The 18,527-nt window shown below is 39.6% G+C and overlaps 1 protein-coding gene across 1 annotated transcript; it reads right to left on the reverse strand.

Moving 5' to 3' along the window:
- Positions 1-956: 956 nt before the first annotated feature.
- Positions 957-6,766, reverse strand: rhcga (Rh family, C glycoprotein a). Its single transcript, XM_062386265.1, has 11 exons — positions 6,506-6,766; positions 5,601-5,793; positions 5,082-5,232; positions 4,784-4,931; positions 4,454-4,620; positions 4,205-4,342; positions 3,566-3,702; positions 3,292-3,416; positions 2,021-2,094; positions 1,827-1,900; positions 957-1,731 (listed from the first exon to the last, which is right to left on the reverse strand). The coding sequence occupies exons 1-11, from the start codon at positions 6,729-6,731 to the stop codon at positions 1,698-1,700; spliced, it is 1,467 nt and encodes a 488-aa protein (XP_062242249.1). The 5' UTR covers positions 6,732-6,766; the 3' UTR covers positions 957-1,697.
- Between the last annotated feature and the right edge of the window lie 11,761 nt (positions 6,767-18,527).

Raw genomic sequence — 18,527 nt, forward strand, 5'->3', positions numbered from 1 at the left:
TTGCGTGGATTAGTACAATTCACCATTTCCAAATAAGTCATGTCATTGACATTTATTAAGTTGATATTAAAATATCCTGAAATAGTGTGATTGTTAATAAACCCAACACCTTGTCCTACCCACCTCGCTGTGTAAACATCTCAAAGAGACATTGGAATATTAACACATTTCTTTGTGCAATGGAAAACGTCTAACAACATTTGAAAATTAAAAGGGGTCATTTTAATGAGCAGCTCTGAGACTATTGAGGGGATTTCTAAGTTCATCTGTTTTGGCTAAACTTTATTGACACATTAATGCAAGCACAATCCAAACTCGAAATCTTCTAATATGCCAAATGTTTTTTATGAAATAATCAGTTTTTTTGGTTAGGCTATAGGACTGCGACCAAAAATTGTATAATGATACAGGCATTATTGATAATTATCATTACATTATTATTTCTAAGTGTTAAGACTTTTTTGATTTTTGCTCCTGAGTGAAGGTTGTGGTTTTAAATTCTTGTTCATGGGAGAGAATGAAAAAGGCTTGATACCTGGTGTCACTGTGGAAAACCTCAGGTCTAATAATATTAAGTCAGAGTCATGTGATACAGCACTGAGAGATTACAAAAAAAATATATATAAATTATTTTTGGAACAAAAATAAATATCCTGATGATTAATGGCAAATGATATAAGTGTGTCTTCTGATCTTCGGCCCTCCACATCCAAAAAAAGCTCTCACAATTATCTGCGGACTCTAGGGGTCCGGTCGGAGGAAGTCTGAAGAAAGTCTGGAGGCTCACACTTGGACACTTGCGTTCACACATACAGCGCCACTGGAGAATTTCCTTAGTTCAGAGCATGACTGAGCGAATGTCTGAAAGCAGCTTATGTTAGCCACGCAATATGCTGAATGGATATTATTTACTTTTCATAGTATGTCTTTAATAAGAACATGAGAGTAAGGACAAAAGAGCTTTATTCTTATTTGAGTTTATCAGCTACTCTAAACAGAAGTATACAATACAATAAGCAGATTGCAACACACAATCATATATAATGTATCAGAGGTAACATTCAACACTACATCAAGCAAATTGCTAACAATTGTATGAGAGTTATTACAGTTACTCACAACGTTGATTTTAACAAGTCATCTATGCAACAAACAAAAAGTGGATGGATTTGTATATACAACTTACAAAGACCTATACATATAGTTTGAAAGAAATAGGTAGTAGAGTTCAAAGACTGCTTAGTTTGGCAGCACAAGTATCTTTGATTTCTAAAGGCTTTTAATGCAAAAAAGAAATACATTTGCAATCATTATTAATGATACTTTTCGCAATCAAAAGGTGAGACTTCCGAGTTACTGTTAATCGTTAACAGTATCTCTCAGTTCTTCGGTGCATTATAACTGGGCTTATAGAAAAAAAAACACCTTGTCTTTATCTTCTCATCACACTGCATTGACTCAGTGTATATAAAGCTTCTTTAAAAATAAATTAGAAAGTAATTCCAGTTTAAAATATATTTCAAGATCATTCAGATCTTTTTTCTATATATTTTGGGTCACTGCTTTATGCAGCTTGGTTATAACTTTAAGTTTTGAATAGCTAATTGTTGAGGGCTGCTCCTTCACTTCTCTCTGTTGTTTCACAGTTATATCAAGTTCAAGGTGACATGAGAGGGTCGATCTCCTGCTGGGCCGCTCTAACTTTGCTCCACGGAGAAGTTTGACTCAGATCTGTGGAAGAAACAAGGACAACGGAGAAACGAATGAATGAATAAATGAAGGTAAGAACACTGTGCACGAGGACGTGCATGTGTGAGTGAGCTTACATGTCTTGGTGCTTGTGCATCATGTGGTTGTTGTACTCCAAAACAGGCGGGATGGACTCCTCCTCCTCGGGGACCTGAAACAACAACAGACGGGATCGGCTCTTGAGGCAGTGATCTCACTTGAAACTACTGACATTTCTTCCCTCTCTCGTTCCATGGTGAGACCACCATCTAGTGGTAGAAAGAACCCTCACCTCCCAGTAGACTTCATCGTCAAAGCAGTTGTCATCAGCGGGATCTCCCCAGATAGGCAACCTCAGGACGAGACCTTTAAACAGAGAAAATAAACACAATAATTATATATGTATATATATATATGTATACATATAAAATAAGCATTGAGCAATAATTCTGCAACGTTTTTGCATTTAAAAGAGGACTTTGTCAGTTTGAAGGTTTAGCACAGGGGCCACTAACAGTTAGAGGCAAGTTACACATGAGAAGACGGTAGAAAGAAAAAGAAAGATAGCGATACAGGTAGAGAAAACCAAGGGCGAGATACAGACGACTGAGTCGGAGAAAGGGAGAGAAACAGGAGTGAGACGGAGAAAGAGGAGAAACAAAAGAGTGAGACTGAGGAAGTGAGAGAAAAAGACGAAAAAGGGGGATATAAGAAAGTGATTCTAAAACTGTTCAATTGTTAAGATGTGTTGAGATTTATTGTCTGATAAATTGGTGGATACTTTTGAGTCAAGTTAAAATTATAGCTTTTGCTCCCTTTATTTAATTTTTCTGAAGTTATGCCCTTTATTTGAACATGCACAATTTTCACATTTTATTTATTTTCTCATATTTTGAAATGCAGCCCTACTTTTATTTAGTGAATGAGAGAGCATTATACATATCTGCAATCATATATAAATGTTCAGTTCTACGCTACGTGACAATAAATATTGTCAAAAAGTTTTTGAATCTTACTGAATTAATTTGATTTTACAGTCAGGTAGTGAGTACATGCAGATGTGAATACAACTACTAGGCTACTTAAATATATATCACACTAAATAGTTAGACATTTTGATCTTCCGGACCTTTGCTTCAAGAAATTTTCTCTAACTGGACCTCTTTAAATTTGAGTTAATAGCCCTGGTTTAGAAGCATCACTATGCCACACTTTCTCAAGCAGAGAAAGCACTGCCTCGGCCTTAAACATTTTTTTAATTATACTATATTTATACATATGATTAAGACATTTAGGTAAGATGAGAAGATACAACAAATATATAATACAATAATAACAATAATAATCAACAAAAATGAAACAATGATACACATCAGAAAAAGGGAGATTTAAAAAATGGTAGATAAAAAGATAAATATTTATATATATTAGTGTAATGGTTTGGCTCAGGGAGTATCCCAAGGTAAAGAGTAAGCTATTATGATTTACTTTTTAATTCTCTACAGTTTTAGTTTTCTCTATGTTACTTGAGTCCTTGACACTGGTCTTTTTTTTAATACTCACCGACACACACGCCTCCTACAATTCCAAATGCAATAGATACACATGTGCCAGCCGCCTGGAAGCCTCCCTGTGTCGCAGGAGTCCTGTCTGCAAATTCACCTACAAAGTCAAATGTGCTGATCAACCTGGGAAGAAAGAATAAACATTTGTAAGCCAGATTTAAAAAAAAAGAACCATTCACTTTCACTAAGAAGAATCTGAAAACATGTCTGTGAATAGAAGCAATAACAGTACTTGATTTAATAAATGATATATGTCTGTTTCAGTCCCTTACCCCTCTTTGCTATAGACAGCCTCACTGGCAACTGCAGCAACGATGGCCCCTATGAAGCCGCCCAGCATCCCTGGCACAGCGTGCAGGTTGTGGACGCCACATGTGTCCTGGAGTTTCAGATATTTCTCTAAGAAGGGCTGAGAATGAAAAAACAGTCATATGTCAACTAGTGACCTGTACGATTTAAAAACACTGAGGTCAAATTTCCATTCAAGTCCAGTGTAGTTTTCATTTTTTAGATAAATCCTTCTATAATTTTAGGAGTAATTATTTGAATAGGATCATAATTCTGGTGTAAAAATATGTAATCTCTTCCCTTTTCCCCTACATCAGGACTGGTCATATTCATTTTTATCTTTCACAAATCACCTTCAAACCACAGAACAAAGTCATGCACAGCATCATGTTAAGAGTCTGCCACAACTGTATTACGACCCAGGCTTCACTAAATTGGACTATCATCCTCTTACATGCTATTTTTCACCGCTTATTGTCAACCGGTTATATTTCCGGAATGTAAACTACAACAAGTTTCAACATATCATTTCCCCTGTCTGCCTTCATGTTGCCTCATCATGTTAATTCGCTGTGAGGCTTTACCGGTGCAGACAGATCATGAGTCAGTAGGCGGAGTCTCACCGTGACAAACAGGTAGCCGAATGTGGAGATAATGCCGCAGCAGAAACCCACGATGAGCGAACCATAAGGAGTGATCATGAACTCTGCCGCTGTCCCCATTGCGACTCCACCAACCAGTGTGGCATTCTGGATGTGGACCTGTCAGGTGAGGCAGCGGGTCAGACACGAGGACATGAGTAATAGACAAACATGACTGATAAACCACGACTGTTCTTCAGCTGGCTTGTTGGTGTTTTTCCGTGCTGTTACCATGTCCAGGTTGCCTCTCTTGTCAGACAGGCTGGAGATGGCCACCGTGGTGAGCACAGAGGAGGCGAGGGCGAGGTAAGTGTTGATGGCGGCTCTGTGCTGCCCGTCGCCGTGGTCCGTGATGGCCGAGTTGAAACTGGGCCAGAACATCCACAGGAACAGCGTACCTGTGAGGGGGAACAACGTCAATTAAACCCTCCAGCTGTTGGATTCTTACAGTCAAGCTTACAGATCTGAATCATATGAGAACTGAACTAAATCCTGAAGGAAATCCTGTGTGTGAGGCTGAAAGGGATTGAAGTTTGAATCATGAATCAGTCAATCACTCACCGATCATAGCAAACATATCCGAGTGGTAGACGGATCCATTGAGGCGTTTGCTTTCGTGCAGGTGGGGTCGGTACAGGACCCAGGAAATGGCCAAACCATAGTATCCTCCAAAGCAGTGGATGACCATGGAGCCTCCAGCGTCTCTGCACTGTGGACACATTCAGATTTCACTTAACAGTAGATACACAGCAGTAGCACAAAATACAACCTACACTGTCTGACAGGAAATGATCTCTTTGGACGATTAATAGAACACATTGGTAAAAACTTCACCGTGATTGTGTTTGGCGAGACTCACATGGAGGAGGGTGAGGATGATGTACTCTTCCACAGCAAACAGCGTGACGCCGAATAAGGTGACAAGCAACAACTGGACGGGGCTCACTTTTCCCAGCAGGGCACCGAAGGCGATCAGGCTGCCGGCACAGCAGAAGTCGGCGTTGATCAGGCTGTGTGGGACGAGGACGACAACAAGAAACGGGTGATTACGACCAGATCTCTTAAGTGAGGCTGCACCAGGCAAACAGACAGATCCGCAGGCCCTCTTATTTATCTCATACATCCTTGCCAAAGCCTGCAGCCATCAGTATCCACAATGCAACTCGTCCACCAACAGATTCTCCGGTCTGTCAAACTTGTAGCAGCGACAGTAGGAAGAGGAAATGAGGAGCAGGCAGCAAAGAGCTGTGAACTCCACACCCTGACCTCCACCGGTTAAAGAATGTGGCAACATTTTGACTTACGCAACAAACCTGTGCAGTCCACCAGGTTACCAAAGGACTGACACCACACAAAGTAAACATTTCATCTGGCTCACCTCTCAATTCCGATGGTGATTTCTCCAGTAACTGGGTCGAGGTGGTGGAACCAGCCCTGCATGAGAAGGGCCCACTGCAAACCGAAGGCGGCGATCAGGAAGTTGAAGCCGACGGCGCTAAAGCTGTATTTTTTAAGGAACGTCATAAGGAAACCGAAGCCAACGAAGATCATGACATGGACGTCCTGGAAGCCTGGAGGGACGGAGAATTAAACATGAATCAATCAATCGATGCTCATCAAGATGTATCGAGCTGTATTCACACAAAGTCAGTTGCATATGTCAAAATTAAATAGAAATAGATCAGTTGAAAGTGTCTTTAATTTTCGACTCCAGATAATGAATGTAGGATCATTTAAATGCAAAGTTTAGGGCTTCTTATATTCATTTTAAATTAAATATTTCCCATATATTGTTATAGTTGCATTATATTGTGTCAAAGTAGAGAAAGTCGTTTGAAACCTCTGAAGCTAAATTGCTTGAATTGTCTTTCTTTGATCCCAATCTACATTCATATGATAAAACTGCATGTTTTAAAAAATAGTATTATATTTGTATTTTTATTCATATCATAATGTATGTATTTTCTTTGTATGACCATTGGCATTTGAATGCATGGCAGTTTTGTGATGTGCTTAGGTCTAGCAGTGAACAGGAAACCAGAGCAGACCAAATCTGACACAACATGATTCCAGCTGTGAGAAATATGAAATTGTACCTAAACATTAGGAAGGAAATTAGAAATTCAGAGTCATCTATTTACCATGAAAGGAAAATCATAAGAGGAAGTGCAAAGTTAAGTGTGTGTGTGTGCGCACAACCAACAGCCCTTGTGAGGGAAACACACATGAACATCATAATGACATCTCTATTTATCATCACAGAGGATCAATCGCTGAACTTACTGGGATATCTGAAATAGAAGTCATTTTCAATATCACTGGTGATGTTGTTGTCCTTTTTGTGCTTTGCCCAGTGGGAGTCTGACTCCTCATCATAGCGGATGAAAATTCCAAACAGCACGATCATAGCAGTCTGCAAGAGAATGCAGACGGCCGGCAGACTGAAACGGACGTTGGTGTTCTTTGTCCCGCAAAAGAAATTCCTCAGGCAGTCAACACAGTTCCCCATCTTGACGATATACTCTGGTCACGGCTGGGCCAGAGCTCCTCTTCCTCGGCTCTCACCGGGCAGCAGGTATTTATGGAGTTGTGGAGAGGTGTGCCCCACTTTGCAGCTCCTTCTTAGGGGGTGGGGACTCATACCTGGGAGTAGAGAAACCACTCCTTACCTGCTCTCCACCTCCACTCATGCTGTTCTGGCCTCTTGGACCAAAACCACCGCATTAACCTGTGAATTAACTTGATATGATTAGCTTTTTCTGATATTTCAACTTCTAGCAGTTTTTACATAATGTTTTTAAATGGCAGTCAAAGTCAAAGACAGTAAAACACTCAATAATCAGTGTGTAATGACGAAGATATTCATGTAAAAAAAATGGAACTCATTCATAACTTCTAAGCATAAATGAACCTTAGGCGAGCAGTAGATTGATCTTGGCTGAACATCTGTCAGACAAACTGCAAATCATCATATGCCTTAACTACTCAATGCATGTATGTATAACTTTGATTGGAAGACACATGGCATTATTTGTCCTTCTCTGGTTTTAATACAGCAGCTTATCTTGTATGTTGTATTATAACCTTTAACAAACGGTCTGTAACCTCAAATATGAACGCACATCTCCAGCTTCACACTGGAGTCACAGATTTATTCTGCCAATCAGTGCTGAGTCTCTGTGTTGCAGTACCTGGGGGTAAAGTGCCTTGCTTGAGGACTGTTACCATACCTCCTTGAACACCTGTCTCTCTTGCTCTCTCCCCTTGTTTCCTGTCCATCTCTTCCATCAGTCCGTGACAGAGGACAAATATCACTATGTACTAACCTGCCCTTAGTACTGCTTAGAGGGAGAAGGGTGTGCCTGTGGAATTAGACAGGCACTATTCTCTGGTATAGATATAATGTAATATACATTATATACATAATATATTTAGTTGCATATTCAGCAATGTGTGAGGATGTCGGAAAATTCCTTAACAATAATAATTAAAATCATTACTCCTGCAATTAAACATAACACTGATTATTATTTTTAACCATTCATAGATTTAAAAACAAGTTCAACAGCTCTTTGGTAAATGCTTTGGTAAATTAACAGACTGTCAACAACCGGAGACGTTGGCTTGGCTGTCCTCCTTGACTTGACAGAACATGAAGGCAGCACATAAAAAGATAAACTTATTTTCCCCTGGGGAGCTGAGAGTGATTGATTAGTCCTTTTCATGAAACAATATTGGATTATTCAAATGAAGATCAATTTGATTCAGTTAATATTTTTTTTAAACCCAGTCCCATGTCCACGCCCATGGATCCCCGCGGCCAGCTCGTGATCTACTGCGATGGTTTCGAGGTCTGTTCTTTCTTTTTTTTGGCTCGCAGCGAGCGAATCTAAAAAACACACTGAAAATCGATTTTATTATTTTTATATATGATTCAATATTCATCCCCATACTTTCAATTTCCCCGCTGTTCTCTTGGAGTTTCATTTTCCCAGATTTTTTGCCCCTGCATGATGACATTTCCCCATCTTTAATTATGTACCTTTTACACACATTTGTCAGTTGTGTCTAAACAGACAGAAACATACAGGCACACCATCTCTTGTGGGGAGGCTGGGCTATAGGCCTGAGTCGGTCAGTCACCTGTGAAGACCGGCATCATTTACCCCTGAACCGCCGTGGAGAAACCTGCTTCCTGTGTGAACAGCCAGCACGAGGATTGCACATCATTAATGTTTATTTCTGTCGACATGAACAGATGTCAGCCGTCAGTAAATCAGGCTGTTTTCTAACGCAGTCCTTCTCTCCTCCAGGGAAAACACTGTGGTGTTTACTTCAGCCAGAAAACAGAGTCACTCATCGAACAAAGCAAACAACAGCTTGTCTGGGGTAGACAGACGCTTCAGTCTGTTTTTTTCCAGTAATTTGGGAGGAAACGTGTTTGGCGGTATGCTTCATGTGAAGCACAGTGTTCTGGTGTCAGCAGAAAGACTTCTCTGAGGAAACTGTACAGCGGTGTCACTCTCTCCGTTCCAACAGATTTTCTTGGATGAGTTTGACTGACATGCAATGTTGAATAGATTTGCCTTATATAAGTAAGTATGCAGGAACAGAAATATGATTCTGCAGGTTTTTATACAAATCTGCTCTGGGGCCAGACAGGGACACCATGACAGAAAAAAGGCTAAAGATGCAGCACACAGGTCTGAACTGAATGAATGTCTAATCGCTGTCAGAGAATAACAGCTGGTCTGATTATAGAATTAAAAACAGTATTTTGTGAATTACGGCAACCTGGTAATAATGACAACAGTCCGAAGTACTTTATAAAACACAAATCATGCGGTTAATGAAGATGCACACCACTGCTAGTCAAATAATTATGAAAAATAATAATCATGCGCAGAAATATTATTTTTCGATAATCGTTTCATAAGCAAGTCGTAGTCATCTGAAATCAGAAAGGAAACCCGAGACTCCCACCCTACAAACTAGTCCAGCTGCCTCTGTGCACAGGTGCACCTTTCTGTCATGTGAGAGGAACAAAGACGTAGCCGTGCACGTGCGTCACATGCCCCCCTCTATCTCACTGTCCTCCATCCATCCTATGTTTTCCTGTCTAGATGATTATCAGAGAACAGAAACTTGAGAAATGCTACTCTAAGGATTCATCATATGTCATATGGTGAACTCTCTGTTTCTTGGTAATACAAAGAACATTCCAGATGTTATCTGTACCAAAGATCCTCCTCTTTGATAATATTCCAATGCAGTGCATCACTGATCTTTGCAGGTCTTACCAGCCCAAAGCAACAGGTCTGCAAACACTCACATAAATACAGAGGAGGAATTAGATTCCTGTAAAATATAATATACACATTATGTAAAAATAATTTGTGAGGACAGTGAATTTTCATTTATTGATTAATGAAAATTCAGGAGCCGGTATGGACACAGGGAATTCACATGCAATTAGAGACACATTTATAAAGAGTGTGTGTTGAATAAAACAACTTGCAAGTTGTAAAAGAAACCAAACAATCAAGCTTGTTTGATTTGTGAGGGTAGAATCTAAAACCAGTTCTTCCAATCTCAGCCTGAATGTTAAAATATCCTGTGGCGTGACAATGTACGTTCAGCATGTGACACCCCACATGAAAAAAATCATTATAACTACACACCCTATTTCCTCGTGATCCCGTCGGCCATGACTCGTGACATGCTGATGTCTAAATCCACTACAACTATCACGAGTCTTTAAAACAGTCATTGTATAGAGAAATTATAATTAATATATCATAACAGTTCAAATCTATCTGACAGTATCTGATCATTTTATCTTTGTAATTTCCATTGCTTAGTTTTGTCTTTACTTGCTGGAGATGGGTTTCCATAGTTATAAGATACAAACAGGTTGCTAAGTGTTGACTGTATATGTTTAAACGCCATCAGCTCCTGAATCTAAAATCGGTATCAATGTGCCATCACTATTTATTGTTGTACAATTAGATATAAATGGTTTGCCTTTTAGACGACACACTCTAACCCATAATTACAAACATCTGCAATCTCTCGAGTAAAAGTATGAAGACAGCTAGTTGCAGTACTACAAACTTTAAGGCATGAAGAAAAAGGCGGTGGTCTAGTGGTAGAAACTTGGACTATGGGCAGAGAAGGTCTCTGGTTCACGGGACATTCATTTATGAAGGACAACTGTGGTGATAAAGTGTTGTCTTTAAACATTTCACTTCGTAGTGGTTAAACATGTGACAGGAGGGGCAGTATGGAGGTTTCAGACCTTATCTGTGGCAAGCATTTGAACAATGTCCTCTGTCACATGCTGTGGTGTGCTCTGCCTCTGGCACTCAGAGCCGAAGAATGATTCGCCTGGAGATATTATGAGCGGCTGTCACTCGTCACCTAAGTGAGACACAGTTAGATGCACGACAACTATTCAAAAGACAAAGCTCTTCAGTTTTGTTTCAACTGAATCTAAAATAATATCTTCAGGAGTTGTACAAGCGTACACGATCAGCCTGCTTAATAAAACAACTCTCAACACAGGTACAGACCAACATGCGTTAAATACCGTGAAACACAGTCCAGGCCAGTTACCTACTAACACTGGACAACGTCTGAAGACACCACAGATATGCTTTTAAAAATCCTGTGACTGTGGCATCCCGTTTTGCCTGATGTATGGGATCACTTATAGCAGAAGGATAGACTGAAAAAAGACAAAAAACACAAAAACAGGTGTGTATGTGTATGCATGCACACATGCATACACATATTGCCCACATATTGTGTTTGCACAAATTTACTGCTTAGTCACGGTCTGTTTCGAAAACAATGTCGTACCTGCAAGGTAACAAGTGATCATTCATCAAAAATGATTATTAAAAAATTCCTTTTCACACGATGAATGTATTGTTGACTTTGGATTCAATTCGCATTTGATACTCCATCTCAGTGAGAATATTTTTTTCTATTGTGTGATGATAGACATACAAAAAGCAAGGCCAGAATGTGAAACTGATCGTTATGACAAAGCTTATTAAATTACCTTGTGTTTTGTCAGAGAAATTAAATGTAATTAAGTGTTTAGACCTCTTTGTAATTGATGCACTTGGAATAACCCGGGTGTGACTAGCCAAAGAAGCGTTTCCTGGAACTGTGCAGGGACAGTATGCAACACAATCAGATGCCACAGAGATATGAGAGCGTCAGCCAGTCGGCCTTTTCTCTGTGACAGAAAATGAAGGAACACTCCCGAGGACGATCAGACTCAGTGATAACCCTCAGTCACAGTGTTACAATCTGAAGAGGAGATAGAACTCCGACTTTGTCAAACGGCATCTTTGTCTCTCACATGGTTCATCACGCCACTAAAGTTCATGCACTTGCAGCCGGAGGTGTGACAGGCGTGTGCCTCAGTCTGACTGACTGGGCAGGCGACTAAGACATTTCTTCTTTTACATTTTTAAACTGCTGTTTGTCAGTTGTTCTTATTTTAGAGAAGCAAATAATTAAAGCCTAATGAATATTCTCTTTTCAGAGAAATGTTTTTTTTTTATTCAGCCACAAATTGGTTAATTGGAAACCAAACTGTTATTAAATATGAACTTTTATTTCAAATGTAGCAAAGTCAGGAGTTCACAGTTTGCACTAAAAAACACAGACATGTACATTTATCAAAAGTGTTTCTTGATTAGGTTTCACTTTTTTTCTACCATGTGGACAAAATGAGGCAACAGGACTCTTAAGATTCTGATCAAGAGCTATGATTTAGAAATAAGTTCAGTCGCTACACTACAGACCTAATGGTCTTTAAACATTTCCTTTAATTCTCTTTTCTATTCCACGTGAGCATCAATGACAAAAAACACACACTAAGGGAAAAATATGGTAAAATTAAATAAAATTAAATAAGAAAAAGGGAAAAAGACTCAATAAAGAAATAAAGAAAAAGAAAAAAAGTGCCTCAGGGCTCAGCGATCCAACTCCTCTGGTACCAAATCCAGAGATTCTATGAGGGACGATAAAGAGCTCCGAACTTTATCAAATTTCCTCGGAGAACCTCAAAGAGAAAACCTTAACCTCTCCAGCTTTAGATCATGTAGAACCTCTTCTTCCACTTTAAAACAACGAGACACCTGGCCAGCAGGCTGCAGAAGGCCATGGCAGAGCTCTTTGGTAGGTGGGAAACCAAACAGGGCAGAAAGGGGATGTGCATCTACCACGAGATTGTAATCCATTTGAAATGTGTCAAATACTTACCTACTTGGACCAGGTCGGCAGGGGACTGGCTACAGTCGTTACAGGCATCGCTGACATTGGGGTAACATTAAGACAATCTGAGATTAGTGTTATTAACTTCTGTGTATGAGTTTGCATTGAATCAGCCAATGCCATAGATGGAGGAGTTGAGGACTAACTCAAGAATTTTTCACCGTTTTACAGCCCCAGAGGAAATTAGATAATGATTTGTCTAATTTGGCAAAAGACCATTTGGTAATAGGTGTAGAAATATGTTGGAAAAGGTACAAGAACTTGGGCTGAACAGACATCTTATCAGAGTGACCCTATAGAGGACAGTGGTAGAGTACACCAACTGACAAAGTCCTCTTCAACTTCTTGAGTAGAGTGAAAAACCTGCTGTTGAAAGTGTCTGCTAGGGAGTTTGTAATAATAATACCTAAATACCTCACTTCAGAGAGAAAGCTGGAGCCAGGTACATTATGTTTAAACGTCTTCTGGTGCTGTGAAATGTTTGCCTTCATAACTTGAAGCCTGTTGGAGCAGATGAAATGATCCCTGGTAAAACATGCTGGAGGCCGAGGGCTAACCTCTTTGATACGAGTTTGTCATCTACTTTTAGTGATATGGGTCTAACCCTAGGTAAAGGCTCATAATACATATCAGGCAAAACTGGAGAGAGGAGGGGAGCGAATGTCTCAACCGTGGATCCATCCGGACTCGGTAAAGCTATAATCGCACTCATAATCTCAGTGGTTGAAAATATCCACCACTACCTTGCTGTCAACTAGGAAACTTAATAGGATTCAATACACCTGATGGTGATTTAACACTAGTTATAAGCCTGAATCCAGCTACAGCCCTGGCTTGTTGCCCAGAAGCTTGCCCACTTTGTCCCCTGACATAAAAATCCTGGATTTACAGAATTTAAATTAATTTGTAGTTTGAAGGTTGAAGTGTTATTGTTTTTTGCAGAGGGAGGGGTCTGGACAATTTGTGTAGCTAACATCCACCTCTTGAAGCTTTTGTGACAGTTCTAATTGTCTGGATTAATGTGCATCAGATGATCACAGCTCGTCACTGAAATCATTTTATTCTTGCATAATGTAGACGATTCAAAACCATCACTCACATCATTCAATGAATATTTTATACACTTTTGTCCAAAACTCAGCCTCACACATATTTTGTGTTTATATTCTATAAAATTTCTCTGAGATCCCCACGAAAATACAAGTTTGTGTTGACAGATTGCAGAGGATTAATTTGAGGAGTTTAAAAAGTTCCTATATTTAGACTGGCCTTATTCGTGTCATCATTAACACTTCAAACCTAATATCTCTCAAACATTTTTCAATATAACACATGAAAGGTTGAGATGCTCTGAGGGATGTTCGTGGACTGGGATGTGCTCTGTTAGGCCCATTGAAACAACATTAACTATCTGATGATGCACGATATAAATGTCTTCGTGGAAAACATCGACATAATATCCAATGACTGTGGATCATGTGTCCTAAGTCATGAATTGTTGTGACACTCACTGGAGATTGAAGTCAGGATTGTACGGTATGTGGCTGATAGGTAGTGTCTTAAACTTCCTGTTCGGAGATGCTATCTTAGAGGCGAGTCGGCCAACGACTCTTAAGGCCCCATTAACGACTCCCAGTGGAGCCAGCAGCAGGGTCAGTCCGTCCTCAACGACTCCTAACGACCTGTAGAGTGAAAACACCTCAGTTGTTCTCCTAACAGCAGAACAATGTGAGGGACGTGTGATATGAAAAAGATTACAGGTTATAAGACTAAGAGGAATCAACACCTGAGCACAGGGTCATCACTTGACCACACATGCTTTTAAATACATGAACAGGACACCAGAGGGACCACAGTCAGCTGGTAGCTGACTGTTTTTTTTTTATTCGCTAATCAACACTATTTGTGTTCAACAACACAAATAATAATTTATTGTGTATATTTATATATATATGCAGTGCAAAAAGAACAACTGAAAAATCAAGACATTATTGCACTTTACATGTTATTTTGTAGCCTATAAAATTCATGAAAATCCATTTAAGATCGTTTCTATATAAGGACAATACATAAATATCTGACTTAATATCAGAATAACTTTTTTGAATTAATCAATAAGGGCGGAGTGTGCTGGAGCAAGATCCAGAGCAATGGAACTATTTTCTTGAGTGAAGCATGATAATGTACGTTCTCTTCAAACAATACCCCACATTTATGTCTTCTATCCTGACGTGGGTCTCCACACCTTAATCCTCTCATGTGACAACAGAATGTGCTCCACTGGTGCACCGGATCCGAATGCAAATGAGCGAGCATTCACTTAAGGCAGCTGAAAGAAATTAAACCGTCAGTCATTCCTTCAGTAGAGAAGCTGTTAAGTGACAGGTGCTCCGCCCTCCTCTGTGCAGGTGTTTTTCATCTCAGGAAAGAATTTGAACGCGAAATTATGGCCTAAATGGGAGAGTGTTTGGTAATTTTTTGACTTTCTACTCTGAAACAATTGAAAATGGTTTGCGTTCATTGCAGTTCTGAAAACAACTCTTTAGTCCTTCTGTCGTCCTGGGAAATGTGAAGTCCCCTGTATATGTTTAAATATACCCTCTACCCGCCTCAACAGCCTGGCTGTTAATAGAGGAGGTTCCTGCTTGGTTTTAATTAATTGTACGACACACCGGACTGACCTTATGATTGCGTCACTGATTTTTTAAGCATTCTATCCCTTTCTTTTATTTTTGAGTTAATCATGAGGTTCCCTGCTAATTCTGACTGAATCGATGGATTTTAAATCAGATCCCAGTTACAAAGTATCCATAATGAGCAACATTTGAATCGTCCCACTGTTTGAGTTTTATTTCTTGTCCTTCCTTTCTTTCCTCCTTTTTAGGTGTTTTGGTTAATAAACATTTATTGTGCTGTTAAATGTTGTTTATATTACGCGACGACATGTCCTGATGGACTGTTTTTGCTCCTGTAGAAAACATCCTGCCTGGTTCTGGTGTTAAAGCAGTCGTCTCAATTTGCACTCAAAGATGTCAGCCAAGTTATCCTCTTATCCCACATCAGGAAAGTCCAGGGAGAACTGCCGTTGCTGCTCTGGTGCAGGTGAGCAGCTATTTCAACCCGCAGAGTTCTGACAGGGGCCTTCAGATCTGAGTTGAGGACGCAGTCTTCTACCTCCTTCAACACAGCCTTTCTCACCTGAACGAAGCAGGCAGCACCTTCTCTCCTTTGTCTTGTGCCTTTAACACAATCCAGTCCAGCGTGCTTAAGGCAAGTCATAAGCCTCCATTATCTCCTGAATAACTGCCACCCTGACAGGTGTGTGTTACTGTGGGGATGAGCGTCCGAACAGGTTGTCAGATCCACGTGATCACTGCAGGGAACTGTCCTATCATCTGCTACTGAATGTGGTGAAGACCGAGGGGATGACAAACTGTTGAATTATAAGAAGAACATCTTATGTCCCATTAATCACCTGCTGGATCTATCTATCTGTCAGTCAATCCATCAATCTATATTTCATGTAGTTATTCTCTGCGTTAATGTTATTAAGGCGTTATCTCAGAGAACAGAGAAGATCATGTGATATGATTTTAATCCTTATTAAATAAGGCTTAAAGGAGCGAACACTAATCTTCTGGTCCAAGGATGTTCAGGAAACCAAGCAGCGATGGATCGGAGCTGTTAGCAGAAAATTGTGCAACAACCCACAGTAACCTCTACATGACATTACACACCCATCATGAGGTGGCGTGTCACTGTCACACAACAATGTCACCTGCTTTTGTCTCAACAATTTGAAAGTGCTCTGTCCTTGCGGTTAACATAGAGCAGTTGTTTTTCTATTGGAGTCCTTCAGATGTTCTGTTTTGACATTGATATTCCAACAGCAACGGTAGCTATGAGCTGGGAGCTGCAGTCAGGACTGGTTTGTCCACTATACAGCAAGAGACATTGAGCATTTTAAACTTTTTGATTTGCTGAAGATCTTTTTCTACACTTATAAGGGTAACATGAGTTAAATATATTCTTCTTGTTCTTTGATTAGACAAAAAACAAAAGAGAGCAGACTTTACGAAACCAACCCTGTCAAACAAGTCCCAATCATTTGGCTGCAGGTAAAATGATTCTGTCTAGACATGCAGCAACTTACGTAAGTTTAACTTTCCCTGAAGTGGTGGAAAGTTTCTAGAAGTGACAACAATGCTTTGCCTGTGTTTAACAGAGAAATCATTAGTTTTAATCTGTTAATTTGTTTACAGGGTCAGAAACTGGAGTAGCATTGTTTTATTAATATATATATAAATATATGAATATATTATGCTCATCAGGTCTTAAAAGTATAATCAATGTATAATTTTTTGAGCTTTTTTTAATCCCTCTCTCAATTGTCAAGTTATAATAATTTTACAATTTTGTTATTATCTGTGAAATTCAATTGTGCTTTGTTAATTCAAAGTTCAATTTTTTCCACTCAGTAGTAGCACAAGTAGGCACATAATAATACATATATAAATATATATTATTTAAGAACTTGGAAGTAGAGTCTAATCGGTGTTTGTCTTCCACGTGTTCACCACGTGTGCCAACTGTTCGTCACTTCACTGACAATAAAAACTCGTAAAAAATACAGGTAGGCCTACATTCTTAGATGCGTGCACAGCTAAGTGAGTGTCTGTTGCTTTGTGTCCCTGAGCCATTACATGAGCCTTTGGTCAGTGGTTTTAGATGCAACAAGTTTAGTATAGTACTCAGTACTATTACATGTTTTACTGCCTTGTTTAGTCATACTTATATCTAATATAATAGTGCACTGGGAGTATCATCACGTTGCTTAAGCGTTTTAAGCTTTTAAGATTCCACTACTCAAGAGTGCTTTCAGTTTTGGCTGTGCAAGACACCGACTTAGAGTGGATGAAGTAGTTTCTTACCTACACTACGCTATTTAAACATATGATGAGGAAAAATGTTCTGATCAGTATAAGCTTTACAATGTCTCTTCAGTCCTAACTTTTGCGAGTAATTTGTTTTTCGCACCATATTTTTATTGACGCTTGATCTGGTCCAAAACGTTATCATATGGAGATACCGAACCAGTTCATAATCACACCAAGTGTGGTCAAAATCTGTGTTGAGCTATTTTGGTTACACACACGCACACACGCACACACACACACACACACACACACACACACACACACACACACACACACACACAAACACACACACACACACACACACACACACACACACACACACACACACACACACACACAATTGACATTTCAATCCCAACAGCTTTGAGACTTCATGTGCCCTCATCCCTTTATGTGTGTGTAAGGGAAGACCATGCCCAACTTGTGCTGTGTTTACATAAAAAACTGTCAAAAGAGTGAATGTTAAATGAAGATTTTGCGCAATCAATCACTTTGTGTGATGGGATATTCCCAAGCTTGTAGGTTAATCTGTTTGGTTTGTAATTTGATATAAAAGCACCAGCTTGATATGATTCATTCTGTTTTTGTTTGCCTTCGATGTTTTGCTCCTGATCACTTGGCGTACGTAATTGACAAATTCCAACTGGAAAGATTTGCGTCATACCTTCTCTCACCCAGGGCAACTGAAAAGCTTCCCCCACCCCGCCTCTGATTCTTTGATCTTGTTATTCTCACACTTAATCTAGATATCATGTCTTTTGATGCAGAGACCAAAGCAACCCGACCAACAGAGGCAATGAGTTCTATTCTGTTTGAATTGCTTAACTCGGAGTGGTAAGCTAAACAATGTAGTTTTTAACTGCAGGTAAGGCCCTACTTGATTGTACATGTCCTCACCATATTACTGCAACTCAAGTATAATTTACACAAACGCATCGGTGTCAGTAAAGGCGGAACAATTCTGTGAAAACAGGTTCTGTTTGCTTAAGAATCTGAGCACACACAAACACACACACACCCTCTACCGCTTAGACGACGCCTTCAAAGGACATTATGTAACCATGTGTCTAAGAGTC

The sequence above is a fragment of the Platichthys flesus genome, chromosome 1, assembly GCF_949316205.1.
Source record: "Platichthys flesus chromosome 1, fPlaFle2.1, whole genome shotgun sequence".
Classification (NCBI taxonomy): Eukaryota; Metazoa; Chordata; class Actinopteri; order Pleuronectiformes; family Pleuronectidae; genus Platichthys; species Platichthys flesus.

Bases quoted from the DNA above. Each gene is read 5' to 3' on its own strand.
- rhcga (XM_062386265.1), bottom strand. From the start codon at position 6,731: ATGGGGAACTGTGTTGACTGCCTGAGGAATTTCTTTTGCGGGACAAAG. The intron at 2,095-3,291 runs GTGAGTATTAAA...CTCTGTTTAAAG, and splicing joins TGTAGGAGGCGTGTGTGTCG to GTCTCGTCCTGAGGTTGCCT. The intron at 1,901-2,020 runs GTGAGGGTTCTT...TTGTTGTTTCAG, and splicing joins ACGATGAAGTCTACTGGGAG to GTCCCCGAGGAGGAGGAGTC.